This window comes from Sesamum indicum, linkage group LG9, assembly GCF_000512975.1.
Source record: "Sesamum indicum cultivar Zhongzhi No. 13 linkage group LG9, S_indicum_v1.0, whole genome shotgun sequence".
NCBI lineage: Eukaryota > Viridiplantae > Streptophyta > Magnoliopsida > Lamiales > Pedaliaceae > Sesamum > Sesamum indicum.
The window spans coordinates 568,666-569,853 of record NC_026153.1 but is presented as its reverse complement, the minus strand read 5'-3'; the positions used below and the strand labels follow the sequence as shown (position 1 = coordinate 569,853).

The following is a 1,188-nucleotide window of genomic DNA, read 5'->3' as shown; positions in this document are numbered from 1 at the left end:
CAACCTTTAAATATCACATGTGCTTTGCATGTGATGTTTTTTCTACACAAGACTTGATGAAAAAACAGTTATAAATGGCAAAATACAAAATTTTATAAAGTTGAGACGTTAAGTTGACACAAAATAAAGTTTAGGTGCCAAAATGTAAAAATGGTTATAGTTCAGATGATAAAATTTAATTAACTCATTTAGTTATTATACAAACACGTATAGTTTATTTATTTATTTATAATTGAGTTAGTTATAATATATATTGTAAAAATGATAACTAATATATGGAGAGTGAACTGATCACCTTAAAAAATGGCAAGTAGTGAATCTTAATGTGTCTGTGAAAACTAAATATGGAGCTCAGAAATTTTAGTTCTACCCACACCTTGATAGGCTTTTCCCTCTATCATCAAGAAATGACTTTTTGCGTAAATATCGATACCCGAAATATTGGATATTGTACACGTATATGGATGAACCAACGTGATAAATTACAAAACCAAGAGAAGGTTGATCGGTCGAATGTCTTTGCCTAAACAAGGAGTTAAATGTACCCTTGCCCATTTATTAAAATATCAAAAATCTCAACAATATCCGTACACAAATTAAAAAACTTTTAACAAAAAGTACTTTTTCCCTTACATTCCAAAAACATGGTAATTAGCGCACCACGCATAACTATTTAAGTGCATGCTTAACAATTCCTGGAAAATGAGTGATCAGAAAGTATTCTTCCCATTGAATGCATTTTGGATCAAATCCAAACATGTCTGCATTTGAATTGTACTCTCGTGTTGTAATTCGCAAGCCTTCAGTATTAGTATCATCAAAGCTGTAACATATCAAAATTTTGTCATTAGAAAATGATCCGTAACTTAAATATTAATTTTCATTGTTATTACATCTACATCCCCTGATCAATGGTCTATTTACATAAATCATTCATGTCTTTTGTGTAATTACAAAAATCACTCCTAACTTTTAAAAAGTGTGGTGATTTGTATAAATACTGTTGATATTTTTTATATATGTGAATAATTTTTCACAAAACAGAGATAATTTGTGTAAATAAATCATAGGTTAGGGAATGTATATATAATTATCCCTATTTTATAACAAAAATTAACCTAAAGAATATCTCAAGAACACAAATTAAGAAGAATAAATTAATAAATAGGGTAAGGAGAACATACATGG

At 28.5% G+C, this 1,188-nt stretch overlaps 1 protein-coding gene across 1 annotated transcript in view; it reads right to left on the bottom strand.

Moving 5' to 3' along the window:
• LOC105170226 (alcohol-forming fatty acyl-CoA reductase) overlaps positions 517-1,188 on the bottom strand; it is a gene marked incomplete in the record, with an annotated part of 3,710 nt that continues 3,038 nt past the window's right edge. Inside the window, 1 exon segment of the mRNA XM_011090898.2 lies at positions 517-823. Coding sequence (XP_011089200.2) covers positions 670-823 — 154 coding nt within the window.